The following is a 27,249-nucleotide window of genomic DNA, read 5'->3' on the forward strand; positions in this document are numbered from 1 at the left end:
ACATAAAATACTTTAAAAGTATAGAATTAATATTAAACCGGTGCAATTCCTCTTGATATCCCCTAAATATTCGAATCTCGAGAAAAGTGCAAAATGGGGAAACCCAAAAAATAAAAATAAGAATCGTTGTCCTTAGGTTGTTCTCCCTAACCCTGGTCTAGTTAGAGAGACGCAGCGGTGAGTGGTATGCACTATGTAGTGGGGATCTAAGCGTACTCGGAGTCCAATCCAAGCGCATGTTCTGCCCCCCGTCTACAACTATCATTAGCCTATAAGTAGGCCGATGTCATGAGCTAGTGCGGCAGGCTGGTGGTTGCCTCGAGTGAAGAATCGAAGCGTGAAGGGCCAAAGGCGATGGCGACCAGGAGGCCCACAAACGGGATCAGGATGAATCAGGACACACCTACCACCCCATGCGGTCACTGGTCAGACTTTTTTGTATTTTGACCGAGTCGCACAAAGGCTAAAGCTACCCTGCGTGGGTGGACTTCTCGGTCCCCTCAATTCCCAAACCCACCACCGAATGCGGGGTCCACTGTTTGCGAACGCCTTGTTGTTGGTGAGGTGGCGCCGGGCGGGGCCCGCTCTCGTCCACGTCCCACGACAATGGAACGTTCAACAGCAGTAGCTACTAGCAGCACGACAACCCTCACTTTCATTCACCAGCGGCCAGCCTTTTCTGGGGGCGTCGACACACACTCTCTCTCTCTCTCTCTCCTTTGAGCTTCATGCGCTTTGTCAGCATCGCTATCTCACTAGTTCCTCGCCTGTCAATGACCTAATTCTGTTTGTTGTGAGTTTCTCTCTCTCTCTCTCTCTCTCTCTCTCTCTCTGTCTCTCAGTCAGCCTCTGGACTCTGGAGTTTCATATCGGAGTACTCTGCCTTTGCTAACTAGTCTCGCTCGCACCTGCCCCCTCATTTTGAACTGCCGCCGACTACCAAGTTTCTCTAGTGCTATGCTTCGACTCCCATCAATTTCAAACCCACTCTTATTCACTGAATTAACCACATTCCCAACCGTCGTTGCTTTAAGCTTCAGCATCTTGCTTGATCTGGATTCTGTACTGCCGATCTTTATTGATCAGGTCCTTCGACTTCATTGATCGATCATATAGTACTGAACTACAATATCTCACTGCTGATACTGCAGCAATGCCCGTGCGGGCGAGGCCTGGGTTGGGGTCACTAGAGACGAGTAGTGTGCAGATCCCTCTCTACTTCAGGTGCCCGATATCCCTGGAGTTGATGCAAGATCCGGTGATTTTGAGCACAGGCCAGACGTACGACAGGAGCAGCATCGAGCAGTGGGTGGCGAGCGGCAACACGACATGCCCGGTAACGATGCAGAAGCTGCAGGCGCAGGACCTGGCGCTCATGATCCCCAACCACACCCTGCGCCGCCTTATCCAGGAGTGGTGCGTAGCCAACAGGTCGCGCGGCGTGCAGCGCATCCCCACGCCCAAGCAGCCCGCCGACCCCCACCGCCTCCGCTCCCTCCTCGCCGACGCCTCCGCCCCCGTCGCCCCTCCTTCCGCCCGCGTCTTCGCCATCCGCGCCCTCCGTAACCTTATCAAAGACAGTGAGAAAAACCGCAGCTTGATGGTGGATGCAGGTGCCGTCTCCGTTCTCATCGCTGCCTTCTTCGGCGCCGTCGACCCGGCGGCCGGCGATGGTTGTAATAACAGTTCATTTAGCAGACGCTGCCGCAAGGGATATGAGAATGAGCTGCAGGACGATGTGGATGATGCTACTCTTGGCGAAGTCATCGATGGTAAGGGACTTATAAGAACATGTTCTCAGTTACAAAGTAGTGACTGGCTTTAATTTAAGTCTCGACAGATTTGTTACGTAACAAAGGAGGTGCTTGACTTAGTGTCGTGTGCCTGTAGATTTCCGGTATATGGTGCAGCTAGACTTATGCAAGTGTAACTGTATGTGCGGTTTCGCAGAGGAGAAAACTACGCTTATTGGCGAAGTAGCAAAGGAAGCGCTGGGACTGCTTGTTTTACTTCCCTTGACTGACAACGATCGGCTCAACACTATCAAAGTAAGCAACCCAAAGATAGATGGTTAAATTCGCGGTTACATACGATCCATATTCTTGATTTGTGCAGTGTGGAGCAAAGACATAAACAGGCAACAGCAATGCATCTCGGTTAAGTGATTCATGGTTACTGAACATAGCCTAGTATGGTATTGACTTGTGTAGTGTGGATCTGGGTGCAGCCGGACAGGTTGGCAGTGATAGCTGAGGTGCTACACAAGGGCGACATGGAGGAGAGGACGAATGCGGGACTGTTGGTGGAGATGCTGAGCGATTCGAAGGAGAGGCCCGAGCTGCGGCTGGTGCTGGCGAAGTGGGAGGGTATAGTGGAGGGGCTAGTGGGGTTGGTGAGGACGGGCGGCGGGTCGGCGGCGAGGGCGGGGGTGCGGGCGCTGTCGACGCTGTGCGTGAGGCGGCAGGGGAAGGAGCGGGCCGTGGCGGCGGGGGCGGCGCCGGCTCTCGTCGAAATGCTCCTCCTGCACTTCCAACATGAACAGCCCCGGCCACCCTTCGACGGGAAACTGACGTCCGGCGGCGACGCCCTCGAGCGAGCTGTCGCCACCCTGGAGCTCATCTGTGCCACTGACGCCGGCTGCGCCGACGTGGCGCGCCAGGGGGTCTCCGCCGTGGCGGCCCTGGTCAAGCCCATCCTCAAGGTCTCGGAGCGCGCTACGGAGGCCGCCGCCGCGACCCTGCTGGCCATCTGCAGCTGGTCGGAGGCGGTGCAGCGGGCGGCCCTCCAGGCCGGCGTCATGAAGGAGCTCCTCCTCCTCCTCCAGAGCGACTGCACCGAGCGCGCCAAGGCCAAGGCCATGAAGCTCCTCAAGCTCCTCCGCGCCACTGCCACGTCCTCCTCCTCCTCCTGCCTCACAACCTCCGCCTGCGTTGCAGAGTACGGCCGATGCGACGTGGTCCCATTCTGACGTCGCCTGCTGGACCACCTGCCCCTAACCCTTGAGTTTGTCTAACCCTTCCCGCCACCCTTCTTACCTCCACGTGGATCTGTCCCCCTCTACACGATATCTTGTAACGTATTCCTGAGCAAAGTTCACCCAAATTTTTACACGTGGTGGGGTCTTGCAAGTTGTACATACTCCATTTTCCTCTCTCAGATCCAATGACATTTAGTGTTACGCGCCTACGTTCGTGATTTGTGACACAAAGATAAGGGAGTGCACTTCGCATGTCAAGCGTGTTGGTGGGTAAACATATGTACCACATATACTACATGTTTAATTAGACCTCTTCGCTAGACCCTCACAAGTGGAGGATGTGCATGTCGAGCGTGTTGGTGGGTAACTAGAAATTTTGACCAGTGAGATGCCCAACGAGCCAAAAATAGGAATGCAAGGCCAACAAAAATTGCTGGATGTGCGAGAACTTAAACATATGTTCCACATATACCATAGGTTTAATTAGACCTCTTCACTAGACCCTCACAAGGATGTGCATATAACCCCCTCTCCCATGCGCCTCTCTCTACTGCGGTGCATAAGAGAGAGAGAGAGAGAGAGGGTACTTGTTGACTTGCAAGTTGTTATTTTTATCATAAAAGTATAATAAATGTTATGGCTCTAAGGTAACCACATGACAACTATGGATATTGGCTTGCTATTTTGGTCCCACACTTCATGTGTGGAAGCATGTATTGTGGTTAATATAGGAGTCTCCTAAACATCATGGTTGTAGGGTGACCATTTTGAGGACTATAGGTATTATGCTAAGGAGAGTAGGCAGCATGGGGCCTATCTTAGCAAATGGTGGGATTCTACTATGCCCTTGATTATACTCATATGTTGTGAGGCATATATGTAACACATTTTAATAAGAAGGCGGTGGCATTGTGGCCAATAATACCCTCTATTGCCATTGAGACAATTACCTACACATATAGCACTAGAGGGGACTCGACACCCCTAAATCCATGCAGTCCACCACCCCTAACAAGGGATGGAGTTGGAAATGCGTTGCAACATAAATAGCTGAGCAAACTAACGAAGCATGGAGACATCATATGACGGATTTGGATTACCTTGGAGCTACTCACAAGCTGTGGATAAGGAGACGGTTGAGAAGGAACTCTATAATGAGCTAAGTGCTTTATTTGAGAGAAAGGGATTAATATAAGACCCTAAGAAAGTTTCTAAAGCCCTGGTGGCTCACTTTCCAATGTATTAAGCAACATTAGGGTCAAAACACTTCATAAACAATACTATTGTTAATCATTGGATTAAGGAAAGAGCCAATGAGAGTGCCACATGTGCAAAAGTATGGTATTCTTGTATCCTTTGCTTTGGAGATAGTAGAGACCATTTTGTGGATTTTTTCTCTTTTTTTTGGCCAAAATCTCTAAGATGTAACATCTTTTGGTAGTTCCAAAGCTCATAAAGATAATAAAGGCTTACAAAAGATGAGATAAAAATGAGATGCAATTAATATAATCGATTTTTTAACTTTTGAGACACATTTGAATATTCTTCTTAGTGGTGAGTGTATTTTCATTAGCTTTGTTGACATTCATTTTGGGTTAATCGACATTTTCTCTCTAAGGTTTCTTCTTTGCACATTGATTGTGCTCCCTTTTTTCCATGGCTTCCACAAAGGTGTCTTTCTCGTTTTATAAACTCTTGCACTGTTTATAACAGAAGTGTCGATAAAAAATGGGAGTTCAAAATGTTTAGTATAAATGATTGGGTTACCATGTTGCCATCTTGCAAGGGCTCTCACAAGGTGAAGAAAACGAAACGAGAGGATATTAAGTACTACTGGAAGGAATGTACCACTAGTTTCAAAATCACAGCCTAAGGGTGGTTTGCTAGGGTGCAACATGTTTACATGGTAAAGGAAATGCACTTGCTTTCAAATGAATATTTTCCTCAGCAAAGCTATTGTAAGTTTAATTTTGAGTTGAATCTTGTATGTGAATATATTTTTTCATTAAAATACTAAGTAATTGTGGATTATTGGTGTTAGATGTCTTTCTATTTGACAAGTTTCAAATCGCAATCCGTGGAGTCTTAGTGGCACATTTTATACAACTCATAAAGAATTTCGAGACATTATTTATAGTTATCAAACCACATGTTTTTTTAAGTGAAGATAGGATTTTTGTACAGTATGCACAATTTGTGGTTCCATCAAGAGAAGGTGTATATGGACATATTGAGGATCTACTATTACCAAACCTTGCATCCTTGAATTGGGAGACTCTTGATGAAGTACCAGTAAAGAGCTTCAAACTCAAAATAGCCAAAGACATTCAAAAGGCCATGATGCCTAGAAGGATATCTAGAAGAATACACTTGTCATGGTTTAAATATAAGGCTAGGGCTAGTCGGCTTTTTAATTTGCAACTTTCTTCATTTGGACTTTTCTCCTTCTTTGACAAAGGTTCATCTTTATCAGTTTCATCCATCATTACTAGGTTCCTTATTGTACGGTATTTTTTTTTTGTTGTTGGAAGAATTTGAATTCACATGTACCCTCTTTTCTTGAGGCTTCAAAGGAGATGGATTAAACTTCAAAAACTTTGAATCTATAGTCTTGCAAACATTTGAGATAACTCTCCATCCACAACTTTGAATCTATAGTCTTGCAAACATTTGAGATAACTCTCCATCCACAACTATGTACATCACTTTGTAGTGGGACCTCTTAAAGGAGAAACTTAAAAGGTCTCTCAAAGTTAGTAATATCTTCAAAACTGGCATCCAAGTAGGTAGTGACAAGTCTAATAGCATTGGAAATGAAAACTTATTAGGAAACAATAAAGAATACTTTCAACAAATCTAAAAAATAAGAAAAGACTACTGGTGAGACATTTTTGCCATGCCATGAATTCTTGAAAGAGAATTCATAAGGATAACCTCTCGAGCAAGAATATCAAAGTAGAATAGACTCCAATTGTCCATGTAAAGAAAACATGAGTTAGCAATAAATATGAAAAAAAATCACCAAAAGTAACTAAGTATAAGAGATTTACCTTTTAACATACATAAAAAAGATATATGTGTGTGTGGCACTATCAAAAAAGATAAAGCACACAACAATTTAGTTGAGAACATAAGAGAATTTTAACTTAAAAGCAAAAGACAAAAGACTTATAATCACCCCATCTATATTCAACAACTTTGAATCTGTAGTTCTGCAAACATTTGAGACAACTCTCCATCCACAACTATATATATCACTTTGTAGTGGAACCTCTTAAAGGAGAAACTTGAAAGGTCTCTCTAGAGTTAGCAATATCTTCAAAATTGGCATCCAAGTAGGAAGTAACAAGTCTAACAGCATTGAAAATGATAACTCGTTACGAAATAGTAAAAACTATTTGCAAAAAATCTAAAAAACAAGAAAAGACTATTGATGATACATTTTTGACATACCATGAATCCTTGAATAAGGATGACCTCTCAAGCAAGAATATTGAAGCAGAGTAGACTCTAATTACCCATGTAAAGAAAACACTACCTAGGAATAAATATTTTAAAAAATCATAAAAAATAACTATCCGTAAGAGATTTACCTTTCAACATATGTAAAAAAGATGTGTTTGTGTGGCACTATTAAATTTTTTTAAAAATCATGTAATATTTGAACTAGACTTTGAAAAAAGATCCATAGAGAAAAGTGGATGAACAATAAGTATGTTCTTAGCAATTTCATCACAAAGATATTGTGTCCTTATAAAATAGTAAGAAGTGATTGCCATTACGACATAAGGGCTACCTCGTGGAGCCCGAGCAACCCTTATTGTGTCGTTCGGAAAGAGTGAGAACTGATTGTCATTACAACGTGAGGGAGATAGTTTATGGAGCCCGACCAACCCTCATTGCACCATAGGGGAGTTTATGTAATGGGATGGCTACCATGATGTAAGTGGGACAGTTGGTAGGGCCACATGGGGTGATATCATGTCATAGGGGACTTCCAATGGTGGACACCTTGTAAAACCTAGTTGTGCATACTTGACACATAAAACAAAATAGAACAAAGATATAAGATTGCGTTAAATAGTGTAAACACATATAAGTTTTTGACAATAAAATATAACATTCGAGATATATGTTCAAGCTTAATAGTGTACACCATTGAAAAAAGATTTGGATATTATTCGCTTTGTATAAGTTATATATCTTTGTATTTTTTGAATTAGAAATATATAAACAATTGAGAATTTGGTCTTCCTCATTAGCACTTCTTTTGAAGAAATATTTGGAAAAAAATTCATATACTTCAGTACGATTCTATAAATAAAAATATATTTGATTTATATATCCAAAGCATTTTATTACATCATAAATTACAAGATGATGTGATAATGTATGGTCTTTATTTTTAGTGAGATCTTACACCTATTTTTTTAAAATTTCATAAATATCTTGAGACTTTTAAAAAAATTAATTTTTTAAATGGGTGTAAGGTCTCACTAAGAGTAAAAATCATACCATTATCACATAGTCGTAACCATTACCCTAAAGCTAAAAAATCCTTAAAAGATCAAACATTTTAGATATAGTTGAAGAAAACTTAGCAAAAAATAGGACTTACTCATCCGTCGCAATTACGAGGGTTGGTGGTGCCACCAATCCTCATAATCGCATCTTATGGATTAGTCTTATTTTTTACAAATTTTATCATTTTAAACTTATATTTAATCTTAAAATTTCTAAAAATAACAAGTAAGGTGAGAAATATTGAAATATTTTAAATTATTTTTCAAAGTATCTTAAGCATAATAAAGCTTAAAATTTTTTGGGCTATTCCTTTGCTATTTTTTCTACCTATCATTACATAATTTGGATCCAAAAGAGATGATATTTTTTAATAGATATTGCATTAGTATATCTTTACTATATACATTCTATCTTTTTCAGGAGCTTTATATATATATATATATATATAAGAGGTATCGAATAGTTATAAATATCTTTAGATAATATATTCTTTTTATCATTTCTTTGTTAATCATTCTATTAGTTCGCTAAAGTACTTTTATTTTAGAAAGAGTATTTTTTTGAAAAGTTATAGAATATAGTTTATCTTTGCTAAATAATACTATTCTATCTATTTGAGCCAAAAATAAAAAGATCATGAATGCTATAGAGGAAAGGAGATCTATAATAAGAAGGATTATTTTGATGGACATTTTTTGGTGAAATGTGAGATATATAATATTTGAAGAAAGATATACAAGGATAAGGCATCGATAGTAAAGTAAAACTTTCAATCATAAAATCAATTTGCATTAGAATCAAAATTTTAAGAGAGGAAGAAATGGAGTCAAGTCCTTTCTATTTCTTCCTACAAATCAAAGGGAGAGATATTAAGAGATTGCTAAGGATATGATAAGATGAGTAGCGTCATCTTATGACATCGAGCCACCATTTAGGCATTGAAATCTAATAGTGCTACTAAGAATCACAATTGAGGATATTGAAATCCAATAGTGCTATTAAGAATCACAATTGAGGATATGGTAAGAAAAGGGCTCTCAAGAGCTAATATCAAGTAAAAAGTTGTATCCTTCATATTCTTCGAAGCATCTTGTACACATGAAATCCTCTTAGTCCTAAAGTGGATATGATATACAATATCACTAATACTTCTATATATTACTAAGTTAATCCTTTTAATATTTTAATAGACTAAAAATTGCATAATAAACAATAATAAAATGGGGAGGTTTACCTTTAGTAGCAAGATTGTTTGAATTAATGTTTTTATCTCCTAGAAATCAAAGTACTTCCTCTCTTCTAATTATAATATGTTACCCTTGTCTTATCCATTAGTGCTTGCTAAAAAGTAGATTTTACAACATTATATAATAAATATATTCTATTTTCAAGTGCCAAGATTAAGGTGAATCTTTTCACTTTCTATTTTATTAGCTTGAAGTTCATCCTTAGTATATATATCCCAACCAATTTGTGTCAACACTAGTCTCTTTTAACCATTTTCTTATAAATCAAATTGAAGAAATGGAAGAAAAAACTTGGATTTGGTTAAAATAAAATCTTACCAAACAAATAACTCAGGGGAAAGTCAGAAGTAAAGATGCAACTTGGATGTTCCAACCTAGTTGGGTCTACTAAAAACTGAGAAGTTGATCTTGTTTCAGGTCCATAGAGATCCATATCTCTGTAGCTAAGTTGGCAAGTAAGTGGCATTGGTTCTCTGGGTAGAGACTCCTTTGATTGTTGTTGATCACCTTCTCAAGAGTTTGTGAAAGGAGAAGAAGGGAAACCAATGTAGACTAGTGGTAAGAATCATATGTGATTTTGGTGAGAAAATTTTTGACACAATATAATCTACTTTGGGAACTAAGAAACAAAGAGAAGAGAGAAAGATGATTCAAATGAATGTAGAAAAAAAAACAAGTGTGATTTTGGTGAAAAATGTGATAGTAGAATATTTAACCATTCAAAAAGAAAAAATAATGGTCGAAAAGTGACCCCTGATATGAGTTAACATCCTTAGGTATTTAATGAACGAACTCTTAAATGAATAATATATTCTCTCATTAATCATGTTTGAATGGTCAAATTTGGAGGGTTCATTTTTTAAAAACCTCAACCAATTAGTAACTTAACCATTTTCTTACAAGTGCTGTTTTTAAACATTATTGGTCCTAATGAGTTATAATGATTTCTCAATAGTTGGTACGTTTTCTATTTTAAGGGTGGAATCCCAATGGAAGATGATTTCTCTTAACATATTGTGCAAGAGCCACTCTTTGATAATTTACCTTGTTGAAGGGGGATTCTACTTCACCCTACTTGGGTTCAAGCAAGAAAGAGATTGGTTCTTGGCATCTTCTACAGGCATTTAGAGGATACAATATCTCATGGGTGTCTTGTCTAGGTATCGGATGGATAGTTAGCTTACAACTTGGGTTGAGTCTGTGAGCAAATTCCTATGCATCTTTATAGCTTCACATAGCATTATTAGGGTTGAAAAGCATACTTATATTCACTGGGATCATCAAGTGGAACCTTTGGAGTTGGAGATTTTATTTTTGCGAGATCTCTTTTTCATTCTTTTGCAATCAATCCTTTTTTTTCAAGTTTTTTCATGCAATGTACCCATTCTATATATAAATATCTCTACATAGAATACCCCCATATGGAAATATCCTAGGTCATGCATAATTTGCATCCGTAGATTCATAGCATGATCAACCAAAATAGGAAAAAATCCTAGTTCACAATTTTCATGCATACAAAAGGAGAATAACAATGATTTATTATCACTAAAAGAGTATGACACTTTGCATTTATATCAAAGCTATCCAAAGAACACAAAAACAAAACCAACAGGGCATTCTCTCAACATAACCAACCAATTTAGGGTAAAATTCTTGGTAAAAGTATTCCTTTTTTGTGTCCAATATATAAACACATATCAAGAAAATAAAACCAACATGGCATATTCTCAACATAGCTATATAGTCACATGATGAAGTACATGATAAACATATAAAAGTAGCAATAAAATGAAATGTCTAGAGTCTCTTAAGAAAAACACTCTCCCCCTCAACATGATACAGATTCATATGCTATGGTGGACAAACATTCCTTATAGAGCACATCATCTAGCTCTAGACACATGCAATGTATCATCTCCTCTTTATTGGCCCATGCCAAACCACCGCACCCCACAAATAATAACAATCACCTGTAAAAAAATAACAATCCCTTTGCATCAACCATGGTAGGAATCCCATGCACCCTCGTAGGATAGACAAAGCCATCTAGCAAATAGCTCCAATGAGATGGAAAGTGAACTACTTCAATGGCCTCACTAGCCTCTTAGTTATACAACAATACTCACTTACCCACTCGATGCCACAAGCAAATATGGTGAGGTCTAGCACCTATTTTAGCATTATGAAAAGTGCATGTGCATATATGGAGCTATCAACTCATTGCCTTGTGCAAATCTCATGACCTACTACAACAGGTCCTTTCCTATCTTTCTTTCTTTCCCTATCTTAGTGACGATTTCATGTATTGGTCTATTTGCATGCATACTTGCACCTTTCACTCATATTGCATTAGGAGATATTGGATTTAAGTTGGAAACTCCAGAGGGTCAATGCCTAGGCCAATAATATTTGATCCTAATGCTGACATGTTCACTTTTTGTTCTTGTGCAACTAAGCTTTTGATGATGCCAATGAGGTTTGGTAGGGTAGCAAATTCTCCTATGAAGGAATCTTTGTCTAGGCACTTGTCCCATTAGAGTTAACTTATGTACTTCACGTGTTTGTTTTGTCACCTTTTCTCTCCTTGTCTCAGTATTGTTGTGATTCAATTTTCATATGGTCTCTGAGTTTCATTTTCTTGTTTGGTTTCTTGTGATTGGTTGGTTTTTTTCCCCCTTTTGAATTACTTACCACATACACATGCTTCTCATCACAATAGACAATCCCTTTCTTGCCAAATGTAATTAGATGTAAATGGTGTGCAAATAGTCTTTCAATTCTTTCTCATGCAAAGTGAGTGAATAGACGTTAAATAACACTACTGTGTTCATGCTTTTCGATCAATTTTCATGCAATTCACATGTGTACATCATAACGTAGGAACATGTAACATCAACTTAGGGACTTTAGTGACTTTAAGCACTTGAATTGGTCATTTACTTGAAGCTTCAACCCCTCTAAAGTTAGATGTCAATTTTGTACGTTAGGAGATTGTCACAAGTTCATGTCTACGTCCAATCCCTCTTTGTCACATATGGTTTGTTATGCTCACAAAGTTCAATTCAGTCAAGCCTTGCAACTATTTCATCTTGTCAAGCATTATTTGGTTCTTTCTATTTGTTGCACAATGGCTGCCTCTTAATGGCCCCTTGAAATGCATAGGCAATTCCCTTGCTAATGCAAATTTCCTTATCATGTGTCCCTCAATTGTACTTGTGCTTTAAATTTTCCCTTCATGGTGACTATCTTCTCCCACTATGTGAGTGTGCAAGTAAGTAGTTGCATCATTGCCAACTACTAGGTTAATACTACATAAGATAATAGTGCTTTAGTCATCCTCCTTTGGTCAATTTTGGGTCAATTGAAGTGAGCACTTAATTGAAGTGAGTGGAACTCAATTGGGTTCTGCTCCACAAGGATTAGAGAAAATGATTGGAATATCAAGTACCCTTTGCATGTGTGGCTTGGATTTAGACTTGGTGTTTGTAGCCATTCAATTGCCTTTACATCTAGTTGGTACATGGTAGTTGACATACATGTAGGGATGTGTAAGTGAACTCAAGCAAGAAAAACCTAACCCATGTGATTATGTGTAGTGAGGTTCTAATGATCTAAGCCCAAATGCATTACCCCTAGGTGTGGTCCAAAAGTTAACCCGATTGACCCTAAGGAATTCATGGTGCTAGTGGTGTGGTTTAGTAGTTTTCCTTATCCTCAATGTAATGCAAGCAACTCTATGGTCCAAGTTTCATATATTATAAGAGTTCCTAAGTTTCATGGAAACACTAGAACTTAGCAGTCTAAGGCTAAGGGTGTGTGACCAGATGCGATGGGATGTGTTAGGATTAGACCTAAGAGATGCTCCTAAGTTTAGTTAATAGTAATTAATTGTTGCCAAATGAGGATGAGTGCTAAGGAGGTAGAGATAGGTAGATGTATATTGTTATAAGGTCCGAGATACATGCTCAACTTTCTTATATACTCAAAATATATATGGTGAATATTATGCTGGAGTAGACAGAGAATAGATGAGAGAAAAGAAAGTTATAGAGAGAGAGAGAGATAGGGAAATTGACAACACACTAGGGACTTGAAGATGGGCCAGTCCCCCCCCCCCCCCCCCCCCCCTTGTGGAGTTATATTATTAACAAGGAGCAAGCTCCTTTGTTACACATAAACTAGTTCTTACTTATAGACCTTGGAAACAAGGTCATGGTTCCTTGCACGGTATACAACCGGCTAACACTTGCACAACTTGGAAGTTGGAACCTTTTGATCCTTCTTGAGTCTTCTTCTCTTCTACACAATATGTGTAGGGCTCTCCTCTTGGCGTTTCATTTCAGCAGAGCTTCCGCAGCACTTGCACCTTCTCTTCTCCTCTTGGAACTTGATTTCAGCAGAGCTTTTGTAGCACTTGTACCTTCTCTTCTCCTCTTGAATGCATGCAAAGTGATGCTTCCTTCACCTCCCTCACACCCAAGGAGAGGCTCCTCTTTTATAGGCTTCTTTTCTTGGAGAGAGACTTGAGTTGATCTTCATGCAAGATGTGGCTGTTCCAGGACCTACTCTTTAGCATCAATTTCAAGATATCTGTCTGTGTGTTGCTCGGATGAAAAAACGTCCAACACAAAAGTTGTAGATCTCGTTGTTTCCGATAACTCTAGCAGCCCATTTTTAGAGATCATCTTTCTATCATGAGATATTTTAAAAATGGATTCACCATGTCTTTTTTAAAAAGAATAACTTCTCAAACTGTACTCTTAACTTGTGGTCCATACAACCACCTTAAGGAGAGTTCATTAAATTGCCTTAGGCCTCAACCTTAAGATTGACTTCCACACAAGCTTGTGTCTTTTTAGACCTTAGAAAGAGAAAATCACTTCTCTCCTCACTTCCCGAGGATCACGTCTCTTGTCATTCTTAGTGAGAGAATTACCTCTTGTCTTTCTTAATGAAAGAAAAGACCTTAAATCTTGGCTTGTAAGGGAGAGGATGACCCCGAATGAATGCAATACTCATTACACACAAGTAAATGTTCCCAGGCATCTCGGGTGCACACATAAATACATATACACAATGCTAATGCACTTCCTCTTCTTAGAACTTAATCCATATTCATTTATGTGTAACTCCTTGGTTCTTGTGTACACTCTTACACTTGGCATACACTTCTTTCCCTCTTCATAACTTGTATTGCCTATACCAGATATCCCCATCACAGTGCTCTGATCACCCCATTAAGTGATGCACTAGGAATACTGGTCTCTAAATAGTCTCATGGCCATGCTAGATCATCATCAACACTTAAAGAAAAGTGAGTCATTAATTTATTGACATAATTTTAAAAAAAATAGAGAATGCATAATAAGCAATCAATTTAGTGACATCTCTTTAGCTTCTCAGCATTTGACCTCAACTGTAGAGGGGATACATAGTTCTTAAGAAGATCTGGAAAGTCTTGTAGTTCTCTCTCAGTCATAAACTGAGCGTCCAATGGGGGACAGTTCTTAAACTTAACCAAATACTTTCGTAATACCTTACATGACCTTAGAGTATTGTCTTAAGGGTGTAAAATTCTTTCAGGCACAAGGAACTCTTTTGTTTTTTCTATGTCAGGTAAATCTTCCTTGATTGGTTTCATTGGAGGTTCTCTAATATAGGGACGTAGCAAACTTATATGGAAAACATTATGAATGTTCCAATAACTTGGTAGATCCAAACAAAAAGTCACATCATTTATCTTATTTGTGATCTTGAAAGGGCCATAATAGCGATTAGAAAGCTTAACCACTTTACCCTTTTGACCTTTCTGCTTCTTCAAGCGAGCCTTCTCAAACTTAAGAAGAACATATTGTCCCAACTTGAGATCTAACTTACGACAATGCTTATTAGCTTCGCGTTTATGCTTCTCTTGTGTCCTTTGGATAATAGCTTTTTGATAAATGATTTTTGACTTCGAGAAGTGCTTAAAAATAGCCAAAAAATCTAAATTTCAGGGAAAAATAGACTTTGTCAAAGGCGGCAGCTGCAATCAATACGATTTTAAGTGGCAAGACCCAAAAGTGCTTTAAAGATCCACCGGAGCGATGGTTGGGGAATTTTCATAATTTTTTCGACTGTCCTATGAGACTCTGGGAGATACTCTATAGTGGGAGACTTCGAGATGGACGCGCATGATTTTTTGGATTGTGAATCGAACATCGGATGGCCAAAGATCGGGCAAATGGACAAAATCAAGTGTGAAAAGGACTTAATGGTTTTGGGGGGGTGTGACCTTTGGGGTCTCCACCCCCCAAATTGATTTCGTGGGGGGGAGGGGGGGTTTTTTTCAGCATTGAAAAAATCTGGATGAAGGCGCCTTCTCTGCATGATGATTTGATTAAGGGGGGGCTATGGAGCTTCAAAGCACCCCCCAACTGATCAGATACATGATCTTCCTCTTGTCTACGCTCTCTATCGCCTAGCACCCTATGCGAGATGGCTACCCGGTTGCTGTGTTCTAGTTTTAGTCTTTCTCTCTCATCTTTCTCTCTCCTAAAAGAGGCAATTCATGTGGGAAGAATCAAGAAGAGAATCGGGTGGTCCGGCATGGTACCGGATTACTCCCGAATTGATGGAGGGCTAGAGTTGGCTGTCCGAAGGTGGGCTGAGCCTTGAATGAGGGCTGATCTACAGTCCTGAATCATAATTTAAAACCCACAAAGAAGGGAAGAAACGGTAACTCTATTTTACAAAGGAAAATTGCTTTTTTTAAATATTTGATTGAGCCAATGTTGCTCTTATGGAGTGAAAATTGGTAGACATGCTATTTATTGTTCATTCTATGCTCGCATAGTGAAAAATTCAGAAGACATAAAGTCAAAATGCTGGAAATAATTTTTAGAAAGCCATAAAACACGATTTTTATGAGAAAATAGGGTTTTTGGTGTTTTCGAGTGGGATAAACCAATACACATGGGATAAAATGCCAATAAAATCTATATTTCTACAGTTCTAAGAATCAAGAGCCACAACTCTGAAAATATAAATTTTTAATTGGAAAAATAGAGAAAAATAAAAAAATAGAGAACAAATAAGAATACACCTCAGAAAAAATAAGGAAAAATATAATAAGTGGTTGTGAATGTATGGTAGTGGCAGAGCATGAGGTTTGACCTCAGTTTGCCCTATCTTTTTTTCACAGTGTGTGTTTTATTACTTTTTATACATTAAACCATGACAAAACAACCTATATACACCTATGCAATGAAGCAAAACCTAAACGGTGAGGGGGAGGAGGATTTTGAGCAATAGTTTAAGGCCTGAAATAATACAAATTTTGATTGCTTTTTCTATGCATAGCATTTAGGAGACGGCCTATTTGGAAATAAGGGATCTAGTAGCACAAGGTTTACCTTGGTGCTAGATTCTTGCAATAAAGCATATATGTATTAGTTGGAATTCATGAAAAGATTGTTTGCATACCAGCACATAGGCTGATTTCAAAACATAACTGTTTGTGCACGATGAGACATCCACTATTGCATTGATCATACATATGGTATCAACTCCTAGAAATGCATAGCAATTTTTTGAATTATAGTTGACCCATGCTTGAGAGGGTGAGATTCCCCTTGTCGTAGGTTAGCCATTCGTTTGTTGGGGAAAATTATTGGTGAGGAAACATGGTATCTCCTGGATCTCACTGTAAAAGAGGGGAGTCTTATGAAAATGTGTTTATATCTAAAAGAAGCGCATCAAGGGGCCAATCCCCAAGATGTAGGAGAGCTGCAGTGGGACCATGGCAATCAATGGATGGGGTGCCTCCTATGTCTGTGATACGTGGCACTTATTGCCAATATGTGTAGGATACCCCCTTTGAGGGGTTTTGGGAAAGGTGCCATTGGAGTCTTATCCAGCTACAAACGCAATATTAGATGTACGTAGTGTGCATTTAGTTATTACAGATGCACTTGGCCCGCGAGGCCGTGTGGTGGTGGAGGTGTCTGTTGTGTGCATGAGGTCTGGCTAGTACCATAGCTAGTGTCGGCACATTTTTGGTCCCATAAGTGGTGCGTCTATTGGGAGCTACCTCAAAGTGGTGGTTTTCGAATCTAGGGTCTCTTGGGACCTACTTGTTAGTTGATGTCCTTTGAAGAGATCCATCAAGTCGAACTCCAAAAACACGAGAGAGCCGAAAGGGCTAGATGGAGGGCCAAAATCAATAGATATTATTCTTCTAAAAGGAGTAGTCTTGAACCTGTTCAAGGGTGGGGTCTTAGTAACCTTAGCCTGAATCAAAGTCCGTCAGGAGGTGAAAGTTCTAGTACTTCCCCCCTCCCGATTAATCTTCCCACTTTGAGTGGTGTGACAGCTTTGCATGTCCTGATTCCATTAGCAAATCCGATCATTGCCATGGTGCAACCTATCGCAATCCCTATGAGAACAATAGATTTGCCAGCCTTAGGTTTCCCCCTACCCATTTTTAACGAGTTAGTGGAAGATGATGCGGAGCTTCATATAAGGGAGTTCCAAAAGCTAATGTTTAACTGCCGCATCCAAGACGAAGGACATCTTATGATGTTATTCAACATAACCCTAAAGGGAAGGGTAGCTATATGGTATCACAACCTTGAGGTCGGAACCATAACCACTATGGTGCCCTAACTCTAGTAAATCGTTCGAGTAGACAATTTTTCAAATGCATTTTAACTAGCTACGTGAATTAAAAACATGCATAAATGCTTCCTTCCCATGAATTTATCATGCTTAATGCATTTCTTTTACGTGGAATTAAACTCCTAGAACTTGGGCTTGTGGGCTTGTAGGAATGTCCATGCGTATGCTTGCGGAAGAGACTTCCGCACGTGCACCTTGCATCTTCTGTTTTGGAGCCATCGTTGATGTAGTGAACTTTAGACTCCACGAAATTTTCCTGGCCCTTATTCTTGTTCTCCAAAGTTACCTAATTGGGTCGATACCTCTTTTCTTGCGTAGAAATTGAAGCTTACAAGCCCGATTTTTGAAACGAGGAGGGCATGTAAAAACAAGGCTTAAGGAAGCTCCTTGTGGAAGCTTCCAAGGAAGCTTCTATGCTTTTGAGTCAGAAGCTTACGTGGAAGGGGGGGGGGGGGGGGTTGTGATGATGGAGAGATTGAAGAAGACAACGATGGCAATGAATTCGATGGTGGTGATGGTGAGGAGGATTAGGCGACAGTAGGCGGCAACATGGCGATTTTCCACGCAGTAGGCAACGATGGCGGACAATTGACAGACAGTCGTTCTCCTTCTCTCTTCTCCCTTTTGATCCTCCCCCCAATGCCTAAGGGGGAGGTTATATAATGTGTAAGGAAGGGGGGGGAGATCCACCATGTGGAGGCTTCATGCCTTCCCTCCCTCATGCATCCCCACACCACACTCCTCCTTAACCCACTCCTCCACACACTCCCTCTCCCCTTGCCATGCATCGGCTGAGGGGAGGGATAATTAATTAAAAAATTTGCCTAAAATTTACCCATTATCCAATTGCCCCTTTTTCCCAAGAAGGGTGTTCTTATGCGGCTTGCAGTCTTTGTGCCATAGCCTTATTTTGCACGACCCGGATGGGGATTATTATCGCACGTGTGGGGTAAACACTTAGCCACCGTCATTAATGGATGCGGGAGATGACTTTGCACAGCTTTTGCATGGGTGTGCGGTGATCAAAGATCTTTATTATTTCGAGTGGAAATATTACATTCTCTCGCCCTTGGAAGAATCGAGATGTTCTCATCTCGAGAAGAACTAGGGGTATTGTTGGTTGAGAGTGCTTTCATCCATCCAAGTGGCATCCTCCTCAGGATAATCTTTCCACTGGACGAGACATTCGCTCGAGGTTCTGGATCTCAATTGTCTCTCCCTAACATCTAAGATCCTGTCAGGCCATAGCTTAAGGACTTCTTGGCTAGGCATTACAACTTGTTGATCATCAGGTACGTGACTAGGATTAGGTACATACTTCTTCAGTAGACTGATATGGAATACATTATGAACCTTTAGGTCCCCAGGGAGTTGAAGTCTATAAGCACTAGGCCCTAAGCACTTGAGAATCTTGTAGGGTCCACAATACCTTGGACTTAGCTTCTTGAATTCACCTAAGGATAGGGAACTCTTCTTTGGGTGTACACGAATGAAGACCATGTCTCCTTCAGTGAAGGTTCTATCTTGACGTTTCAAATCTGCGTATGCCTTCTGTCTATCCTTAGCAGCTTGGATGTCCTGTCTTATTGACTTCATTCGGTCATCCATATCTTCCAGCATTTGCTTTGAAGCTTCAACTCTCAAGGTTGGATCCGAGAAGTTTAAAGGACTTTGACAATCGTGCCCATACAATGCTTGAAAAGGGGTCATTTGAATGCTTTATTGATAAGAGGCATTGTAGGCAACCTCAACTAGTGGCAAGTATTGAATCCACCTTTTTGGTTCACGGCAACAGTGTGCCCTTAGCATATCCTCATTGACTTGGTTGACTCGCTCTGTCTAACCATTGGTTTGGGGATGGTAAGCTATACTAAAACAGAGTTGAGTCCCTATGGCTTTGAAGATAGCTCTCCAAAAATGTGATGTGAAGAGAGAGTCACGATCACTAACGATTCTTCTGGGCAACCCATGCAGTTTGAATATCTCCTTAATAAATAGCCTTGCAATGTCTGAGGCTTTATAGTTTGTCTTAATAGGAATAAGATGCGTAACCTTGGTTAGCATATCAACCACAACCATAATGGAGTTGTATCCTCCCCGAACTTGGGGTAGGCCAATAACAAAATCCATACTAATGAATTCCCATTTCATTTGGGGAATGTCAAGTGGTTGCAACTTCCCTGGCATTTTGACATGTTCGGCCTTAATGCATTGACAAGACAAACACTCAATGACATATTTGAGAACATCACCTTTAAGCCTCTCCCAATAGTAGCTCTTTCTGATTGCATTGAGGGTCTTGGCATAGCCAGGATGTCCTGAGAAAGGGGAATCATGAGCTTCCCAAAGTATCTTTTGCTTGAGTGACTGGCTTGCCGGTATACATAATCTCGTCCTATAGTAGACAAGTCCACTATTGATAGAGAATTCTTGATACTTAGCCTGGAGCTTCGGGTCTCAATCCTTGATAGGGATCTCCCTTGGCATCTTCTGATAGGTTGGATCATGGCATGCCTCTTCTCTAGCTAGCTCAAGTATTGGGTTGTTTGGCATGGATACCTTTGTGGCTAGAGATCTTGATGGATCTTGCAAGATTAGAGAATCAAGGAGCGCCTTGCGACTGAGTGCATCGACAACTACATTCTCCTTTCTAGGCCGGTATTTGATTTCAAAATCATACTCCTCTAGCACTTCAATCCATCGACGTTGCCTCATGATGAGCTCATTCTGGGTAAAGATCCACTTGAGACTTTTATGATCTGTCACTAGGGTAAACTTGTTACCCAGCAAGTAGTGTCTCCAAAGCTTGAGAGCATGGATGACAGCTAACAATTCCAGATCGTGGGTAGCATAATTCTTCTCATGGATCTTCAGTTTCCTTGAAGAGTATGCTGTAGGATGACCTTCTTGCATAAGCACACATCCTAAGGCAAGTGTGCTAGCATCAGTTATCACTTCAAACTCCTTACTAAGGTTCGGAAGTTTGAGGATAGGTGCTGATACCAAACTTTGCTTTAGTCTATAAAAGCTAGATTGTTCAGCAGTTGACCATACAATTGATGTTTGCTTCTTTAGTAGATCGGTCAAAGGTGCTGCAATCAAAGCATAGTTTTTGATAAAGACCCTGTACCATCCTGTCAATCCAAGAAAATTGCGTATTTCTTTGATAGTTGTTGGTGTTGGCCACTCAAGAACGTCTTTGACTTTGGCCGGGTCTACTGAAATTCCTTCCGCTGATATAATGAATCCCAGATATTCAATCTGTCTCTTGAAGAATACACACTTCTTCATCTTGGCATAAAGCTTGTGTGCCCTCATTGTTTCAAGGACAATGTGAAGCTGGGGTTCATGATCTTCTTCCTGTTTGGAATAAACTAAGGTATCGTGGAAGAAGATGAGTACAAAGTCATCAAGATATGGCCTAAAGATATCCTGCATTAACATGTTGAAGGTGGCAGGTGCATTTGTCAACCTGAACGACATAACTAGGAACTCAAAGTGCCCATATCTTATGTTGAATGCGGTCTTTGGGATATCTTCTTCCTTGATCCTTATCTAATAGTATCCAGACTTGAGCTTCGCACCTTGAAGACAGTCAAGAAGTTCATCTATTCTTGGAATAGGGTACTTGTTTTTAATGGTTGATTGATTCAACCCTCTGTAATCAATACACAGCCGAAGCGTTCCATCTTTCTTCTTCTGGAACAGCACTGAAGCTCCCCATGGTGAACTGCTAGGATGAATGTAGCCCTGATCTAACAGTTGCTTGAGTTGCTTCTTCAGCTCAATTTCTTCTGGGATGGACATTCTATAAGGCCTCTTTGCAACTGGCGCAGCTCCTGGTACTAGCTTGATTTCATGATCAACTTCCCTTTGAGGCGCAAGTTCTGTCAGCTCTTCGAGAAATAGTCTACGTACTCCTTTAGCCATGAAGGTTCTTCACTAGACTCCTGATTTTGATCTAGCTTATTAAGCTTAGTCAAATAAACAGGTAGTCCCTTTCTAACTCCATTTATTATCCGAGATGCTTTGGTTAATTGAATTTTTGGCTTTCCAGCCTCTCCTTGAGTTGTGACCAATTCCCCTTCAGAATTTCGAAAGGAAACTTGACCCTTTCCATAATGAATGTGGGCATCATTGGGTTTAAGCCAATCCATATCGAGCAAACACTCACCCTAGGTTCATGACCCTGAATCTGACTGAAGTCGACTTTCCTCCCAGTAGGAATTCCACTTGAGGTTGCACTTGGGAAATAAATTTCCTTACGTTAAAACTTGCTAAGCATTCCTCATAATACTTTAACATGCCCAGTTTAGCTTTTAGCTAAGTGACCTAATCACTTAACCTTTTTTATCAATACTCACAATCAAGACAATCATTGATAAAAACAAGTCCTATTTCATTCATATGGGCATAGCCCTTTCGGAGTACAATTATTCTTGGGAAGATGGAACAAGCTTATACATTAATTTGGGGAGAATAAGATTGTGTTACATTCATCTACTAGAATTGAGTAATAGTATGGATTGGGATCATAGATATTTAGGAATCAATAAGTCATTGGAAGATTAGGGTATCCTTTCCTTTGGTACCCGTTTTTCTCGTAACATCCCAACACCTTGATTCTGTTAGCAAGGATTATCCGGGTCACTTCCTCGTACACATATGTGTTCAGGTTGACCTTCCGACCTCCGACATGTAGGGTTGTGTTTGCGTGAGCCTCAACAAAGATGAACAGCTTCATGATCTTCAGGTCCTCCAACCACTTGATTCTCTTTAGGTTGGTTCGAAGGTACGCAAATCGGTGGGCAGCTATGTAATAGATTCCTGAATCACTTGTCCATCTCCGTTCCCCGTACAGGGGTGATGGATTGTAGATGCGGTCTAGGATATTCATCATATCGATCCTCTGTCGATAATTCGAGGCATGCATCGCAGTTATAAACATGACCTGGAACACCAAGAATCTGTTCCATGCTTCATGACTCTGCAAGTTAGTATTGACAAGTAGGTAAGAAAATGTTCTTAACAGCAACATTTGCTTTACTTCTTCTTATTAAGTTTTCTTATAAAGACAGATCCTTCATTGGTTCACTCTGATACCAACTGTAACGTGTCCACTTGTTCGCACGTAGGACACGTCTTAGCAGCCCATCGGGAAGGGAGTCCAGAAAGCACCGCCTGGAACACCCACGAAATGTCACGGGGTTTGCGATCTAGGTCTTCCCGAGTTTGCCACGAAGTGGAAGCATTCCGGCTATTTCCATTTAGGACCGACCTGAATCAGATTTTTCCCTAGTGGTCAAATTCCTAGAACGGTAACTAGCGTCGAATCCTAGGTGAACTACTTTACGCAGAAACGTCAGGGTTGAAGTGGATTCATGTTGCACTTGGTTTAAGGAGAATGGGAAACGAGAGGGATGCAAAGCTCGACCTCTTTGCCCAGAAGGCATAGTCCCATTCCGTTCCCCTAAAACATCATAAATTGGGGATCTAGTATTCTAGACACTAAGTCAACGTTCCCTGCTGTTCATTTCCTTCGAGAAAAATTCCATGCTGTCGATTTCGTGCGAGAAAAGTTTTCGGCCAACCGGGACCACCCATCCATAGGACAGACCCATGGCCACATCCACCACACTTTCCTCAAGGTTGCTTTAGTTGTCTAATTACCTATCACATTTAGTTTGACACGCAAAAAATGACTTCCTTAATTAGCCAATTAATCACCAATTCCTTCACGTAATCTTAGCACTTGACATAGAAAAATAGTGCCAAACAAGTTCCTTTTCAACAAGTTATCTTATTTATCTTTGGAATACATCATATAATAATCCAGCCCATAGGCTAATCCATAATTTACCCGAAGGCAATCCATATTCTGCTCGAACGCAATCTAGCAATCCTCAGGGATTACTAATCCAAGTTTTCGCCCGTAGACTAGTATGTAGGCCTCGAGATCCAATCCCGAGTCACATCGGCCTCTTGTGCAGGGCCCGAAAGGCAAGGGATTTACGGCCAGAGCCCCCTTTGGCACCCAAGCATCCTCTTGCTCCAAGTAGCGCCCAACGGAGAGACCTCTCGAGGTGGGTTCGGTCCACGTTCCCGGTGCGGCTAACAACCCCCTTGGTTAGGGTCAGGTAGACAGTCGGGGGCAGCAGGTGCTGCCTCTCCCTTCAGGCCTTCAACTTGAAGCATTAATTATCCTTCTATCTTTAGTTCATTGAGAAAAGCAATACAAACAGTGCTTCTAACTTATACAAACACAAGCAGTCTAGTGGTCATTTAGTTGGCCAACTATTAAGGAGTGAATCCTTCTCTTCGAATGCATCCACCATTCGATCCGGGATCAATTGCAACTTGGCAAGATCCCCAAGGGTTTGTTTTTTTACCCTTTTGTCCTTGGGTTAGGGTCATACCCTGTCAACCCAAATTAGCAAACATCTTAGGTTCCTTAAGTTAAGATAGTAAATCCTGGCGACCATGTCGCTCCAACTTGATTGATCCTTTGCTTAGTAGGCAAAACGTATCTCCCCTTAACTTGGCAAATCAGCCCAAGAAGGGTGATGTAGCAGGATCTCTACTCATCCTCTTGCACAATAGGCTTGCATTAGCACCTGCCAACCTTAATCCAAGGAGTGGCAAATCCATCTTGTGATTAAAACACAAGCCATGCGACATTGCAACTTGTTGCACAAGTGTTGCACCTATCTCATGGGATCAATTCACCCATTGAATGACGTTTCTCGGTCAAGGTATTTGTCTACTCAAGGTGTAGGGTTTGGGGTGTCTTCTTACCCAATCCAACGCTAACCTTGCTAGGCCAATAATGTTTGGGCCTAGGGTTTCTAAACTCAATCGGATGTTGTTCGATCCTTAGGGTAAAACCCTAGATCGTTATTGCACGGATGTCCAATTAACCCAAACATTCCGTGAATGTGGGTAGGACCTCTGGGTTTGAGGGTCTCGACTTGGCATCCCAAGTGCGATACTAGGCAAAATTTCTAGCTAGCACTTTGAGGTGTTCGTTGTACTAACTAGCTATGCTTATACGAATCCCTTGAGGATTATAACATTACAAGTGATTTAGCTAAATTGGTCTACTTGTCTTGCGACAAGGAACGATCCTTTCCTACAGATGCTAAACTTGTTCTAAAGGTGTAAATAGTTGCAAGACATCACAATACGTGTAAACATGCAATTCATTACCCCTATGTACTATAAGGTTTGCAATAATCCTTTTCTTTTCTTGCTAAAGTCATGACGAATGATAATTTGGAGAATAACTTGCATGAAACCTACAAGGATTTACATCAAGGAACTGTGCCTACAACCTTTTGTTTAATGCAATTGAATTTCATGCTTTGATATGACATGCAACCTTTTCTAAATGCAAGTTTGATGAATGAAATTTACGCATGACGAATATGTAACATGCAACCCTTTTCTAGATACAACATCGTTAATAAAGTTCATGCAAGACGAATATTATAAGACTAATGTTTACTTAATACATTCCACAAGCATCTTTGCATGCAACTTGCAAGTCCATGGTTCCATTTCCATGCTATGCAATTTTTTGAACAACATTTAACAGATGTTAACGCTTTTTCCTCATGCGAGTCACAACAAGGAAGTTATTGCCTAAATGCAATATACGCTTATTCTTTTCCGCGACCAATCAAAGATGCATTTAAACGATTTCATCTTTTAATAGTAAGCAATATGCGCTTAGGAATTTCAACTTGGAAAATGCAAGCAACCCAATTTCACATCATGCACTAACTCTAGTAAATTGTTCGAGTAGACAATTTTCCAAATGCATTTTAACTAGGCTACATGAATTAGAAACATGCGTAAATGCTTCTTTCCCATGAATTTATCGTGCTTAATGCATTTCTTTTACGTGGAATTAAACTCATAGAACCTGGGCTTGTGGGCTTGTAGGAATGTCCATGTGTATGCTTGCGGAAGAGACTTCTGCGCGCGCACCTTGCATCTTTTGTTTTGGAGCCATTGTTGATGTAGTGAACTTTAGACTCCACGAATTTTTCTTGGCCCTTATTCTCGTTCTCCGAAGCTACCTAATTGGGTCGATACCTCTTTTCTTGCGTAGAAATTGAAGCTTACGAGCCCAATTTTTGAAACAAGGAGGGCATGTAAAAACAAGGCTTAAGGAAGCTCCTTGTGGAAGCTTCCAAGGAAGCTTCTATGCTTTTGAGTCAGAATCTTACGTGGAGGGGGGGGGGGGGGGTCGTGATGATGGAGAGATTGAAGAAGACAACAATGGCAACGAATTCGATGGTGGTGATGATGAGGAGGATTAGATGGCAGCAGGCGGCAGTGTGGCGATTTCCCACGCAGCAGGCGGCGATGGCGGACAGTTGACACCAAGCGGTCGTTCTCCTTTTCTCTTCTCCCTTTTGAGCCTCCCCCCAATGCCTAAGGGGGAGGTTATATATTGTGTAAGGAAGGTGGGGGGGGGGGAGATCCACCACGTGGAGGCTTCATGCCTTCCCTCCCTCATGCATCCCCACACCACACTCCTCCTTAACCCACTCCTCCACACACTCCCTCTCCCCTTGCCATGCATCGGCTGAGGGGAGGGATAATAAATAAAAAAATTTGCCTAAAATTTACCCATTATCCAATTGCCCCTTTTTCCCAAGAAGGGTGTTCTTATGCGGCTTGCGATCTTCGTGCCCCGGCCTTATTTTGCATGACGCGGATGGGGATTATTATCGCGTGCGTGGGGTAAACACAGCCATCGTCATTAATGGACGCGGGAGATGACTTTGCACAGCTTTTGCGCGGGCGTGCAGTGATCATAGATCTTTAATATTTCGAGCAAAAATATTACAGTTGTACTATGATGTGCATAGAGAATTACTTCCAAGAAAGCAAGAGCCCAAATGGGACGGTCCTTATAAGATTGTCAGGATCGGGAAGAATAAATCCACAACATTATTAGCAGATATTGAGGGTGTGGAGTTAAGAATAAGGTTAATATTAATAAGATTAAACCTTACTATTTCTGACTGCGCTAATGACATAAGTGCCTTGCAAATCTATGCGCGATTGATCAAACATCTGCAAGGAAACATCGATCGAGGTTAATGGGTCGACTGATCCCTTATTTGGAGGACCCATACTTAGAGCAGTGATATCATTAGGAAAAGCTCATCTGGTGGAGTAAAGGCTATAAATTGACTAAGCAAGACGACGGGACATTCATTCAGGAGATTAAGATATTATGTCATCACTGTTTGCAAATTTTGACGAGCGTCCTTGTAGTCTTTAATGATGAGGGTGGGATGGAGCCTAAAGTTCATCCTTTGAACATGCTGAACTTTGATTATCATAACTATGAGTAGTGGGATGGCAGGCTGTTTAAACCCATTTTGGACGTACACACTGTACTTTGATGGGGTGTCCAAGGGTCCTACCAAGAAAGGGAGCATTGGGGTCGTGATTCAAGATCCATGACGTAGAGTTGTCATGAAGTTAGCTATTTTTCTTGGGGCTGGATTTACCAACAACATGGCAGAGTACAAAGCTCTTATTATGGGCCTAAATATTGCTAAGAAGAGCGGTGTTTGTTAGTTGTTAGTAAAGGGGAACTTTCAGTTGGTTTTAAACCAATTCAATGGGACTTACACCGTGCAAAATCCCATCCTCTCTATGTACCATCGTACTGCCATGGCCCTGCTCGATGAATTTCAGAGAGTGTCTTTTCAACTAGTTCCACGTAATTGGAACCAATTCGCGCGGATTCATTGGCGAATTTTGCTTATGAAGAATACATTTTCTTCAAATGTGGTCCTAGTCTAGAAATATCCATTG

General features: G+C 40.8%; 1 protein-coding gene across 2 annotated transcripts; it reads left to right on the forward strand.

Moving 5' to 3' along the window:
- The first annotated feature begins 339 nt into the window (after positions 1 to 339).
- On the forward strand, positions 340 to 3,110 carry LOC148018469 (U-box domain-containing protein 26-like). 2 transcript variants are annotated; one of them, XM_087661845.1, is made up of 3 exons: positions 340 to 1,772; positions 1,891 to 2,048; positions 2,228 to 3,110. In XM_087661845.1, the coding sequence occupies exons 1-3, from the start codon at positions 1,154 to 1,156 to the stop codon at positions 2,966 to 2,968; spliced, it is 1,518 nt and encodes a 505-aa protein (XP_087517971.1). In that variant the 5' UTR covers positions 340 to 1,153; the 3' UTR covers positions 2,969 to 3,110. The 2 variants fall into 2 exon arrangements, with proteins under 2 accessions (XP_087517971.1, XP_087517972.1); XM_087661846.1 differs by having other exon boundaries at positions 344 to 1,772; positions 1,951 to 2,048.
- The last annotated feature ends 24,139 nt before the right edge of the window (positions 3,111 to 27,249 follow it).

The sequence above is a fragment of the Lygodium microphyllum genome, chromosome 21, assembly GCF_053477565.2.
Source record: "Lygodium microphyllum isolate KBCC chromosome 21, Lygodium_microphyllum_v1.1.10, whole genome shotgun sequence".
Lineage (NCBI taxonomy): Eukaryota > Viridiplantae > Streptophyta > Polypodiopsida > Schizaeales > Lygodiaceae > Lygodium > Lygodium microphyllum.